The sequence below is a fragment of the Triticum dicoccoides genome, chromosome 5A (genome assembly GCF_002162155.2).
Source record: "Triticum dicoccoides isolate Atlit2015 ecotype Zavitan chromosome 5A, WEW_v2.0, whole genome shotgun sequence".
Lineage (NCBI taxonomy): Eukaryota > Viridiplantae > Streptophyta > Magnoliopsida > Poales > Poaceae > Triticum > Triticum dicoccoides.
This window is the reverse complement of record NC_041388.1, coordinates 628,874,710-628,876,446: the sequence shown is the minus strand read 5'-3', so window position 1 is coordinate 628,876,446 and position 1,737 is coordinate 628,874,710. Positions and strand designations below refer to the sequence as shown.

The following is a 1,737-nucleotide window of genomic DNA, read 5'->3' as shown; positions in this document are numbered from 1 at the left end:
CGCCGCACTGGCCCTACCTGATCACCGCCACACCAGCAAGGATGAAGAAGGCCAGCCTCCGGTGCTCCCTCCCCGCATCTGAGAACCATCACTGATTCCACCATTTTGAGCTCCGGCACCCCTAATCCCTCCCCCTTGACCTAAGCGCCTCCAGCCCTCCACGCGAGGAAGGAGGCCAGCCTCCAGTGCTCCCTCTCCGCCCATCTGTCGCTGCACTGGAGAAAAAAGAGCTAGCCACTGCGCCACCCAACGGGTTTGAGCGCCGCCTTTTTCTCCTTCATTTACTCCCAGGCTCCGACCAGATAGACAACATTTTTCTTGGCCATGGTCAGTTGAGACTTGACCCTTTCAGTTCTTTGCCTGCTGAAGTTGGTCTTCTCATTGTCTAATGTTGTATATGCCTCGCGCTGTTTTAGGATGTGCCGGAAAATATATATATGTAACAGGCCTTTGTGGAATCACGTGGACGTCTTAGAAGGAGGTGCAGGAGGTGGAGGAATTGCACGATTCAGATGCAAGTATTGTACTCAGGAATACAAAGGAAGCTACAACAGAGTCAAAGTGCATTTGCTTGATTTCCAATAAGGGGGGCAGATCATGCCCAAACGTGACAGGGCATACTCTTTGGCGGCTTCAGATTGAAGTTGCAGTGGCTGAAGAAAACTAAGATCATATTTACACTGCATTTTCATGTTTCTATCACCTTATTAGTATTCCTAAACTGTCCTGTTTTATCTGCACTTCTGAATAAATAAACTGCTAAGCTTGTTATTCAGAAAATTAGGGCGACCTGCTAAGCTAGGATAAATAAACCGCTCATCATCGATCTAGAGTCCAAGACTGTACTCCCAAATAGAGAACAGCAATCACATGTTATTCCTGAAAATTTTCAGATGTATCTAGCTAAGGCTTCCTACACAGCATCAGATAATACGGTTTTGAAGCAACATTGGACATATACCAGTACCAAAGCAAGCATCATCAAGCCAGCTACAGCACTAACCCTCTTGAAAGTTGAAACCCTTAGAGCTGGCACTAAACACAGCCAACCGCAAGCAAAATGAGGCACCAGAGAACCATCAATGACTGCAATCCCTACACTAGCAACTGGCAATCGACACTAATCGAGCCATATTTTTAATCAACGAAGCCCAAGCAAGCACTGCTGGACTCATAACAAGCATCACCAGTCCACAAGACGCGGCTGCTGGAAGGTAGCCAGCCACAGGCGGGCGGGGAGAGCCCCAGTACCTTGCGGAGGAGGCGCTCGGTGGAGCGGATCTGGTTCTTGAGCGTAGCGGTCTTGAAGGTGGCGGCGCGCTTCCGCTTCCGGTCGGGGGCGGGGGCAGACGCCGAAGGCTTGGGGCGGCGTGCGGCCGGGGCGCGGCGGGGCTGGCCGCCGTGCGCCATGGCCGGAACCCTAGGGCGGAAGAGGAGGAAGGGGTCGTCGCTTGTGCGTGGCGTGCGGGGTGACGTCTGAATGGCCCTGGGGTTCCTCGGTTGGGTTGGGCCGGCTCGGTCTTAACTCTCGAGCGTTTTGCCCGCCCATGTACAGTACAATGCTCGGCCTGCCATGCGCAGATGCGCTTCAGCGTTGCCGTCACCGGCCGGGCTGTCAGTGACCCACAACTGTTCTTATTTTGTTCGTGTGGTGACCTAGAACTGTTGGTAGTACTCAAATGGTGACACGTCAGCTGCCTGAAATCTTTTCCTTATCTGGTGATCTTTGTCAACAAA

The 1,737-nt window shown here is 52.3% G+C and overlaps 1 protein-coding gene across 1 annotated transcript in view; it reads right to left on the bottom strand.

The window, feature by feature from the left end:
• Nucleotides 1-1,495, bottom strand: part of LOC119303561 (rRNA-processing protein efg1-like) — a 4,583-nt gene extending 3,088 nt beyond the window's left edge. Inside the window, exon 1 of the mRNA XM_037580692.1 lies at nt 1,252-1,495. Within this exon, the coding sequence (XP_037436589.1) occupies nt 1,252-1,410 (159 nt within the window). The 5' untranslated portion in view covers nt 1,411-1,495. The remainder of the gene's footprint in view (nt 1-1,251) is intronic.
• Nucleotides 1,496-1,737: the final 242 nt, after the last annotated feature.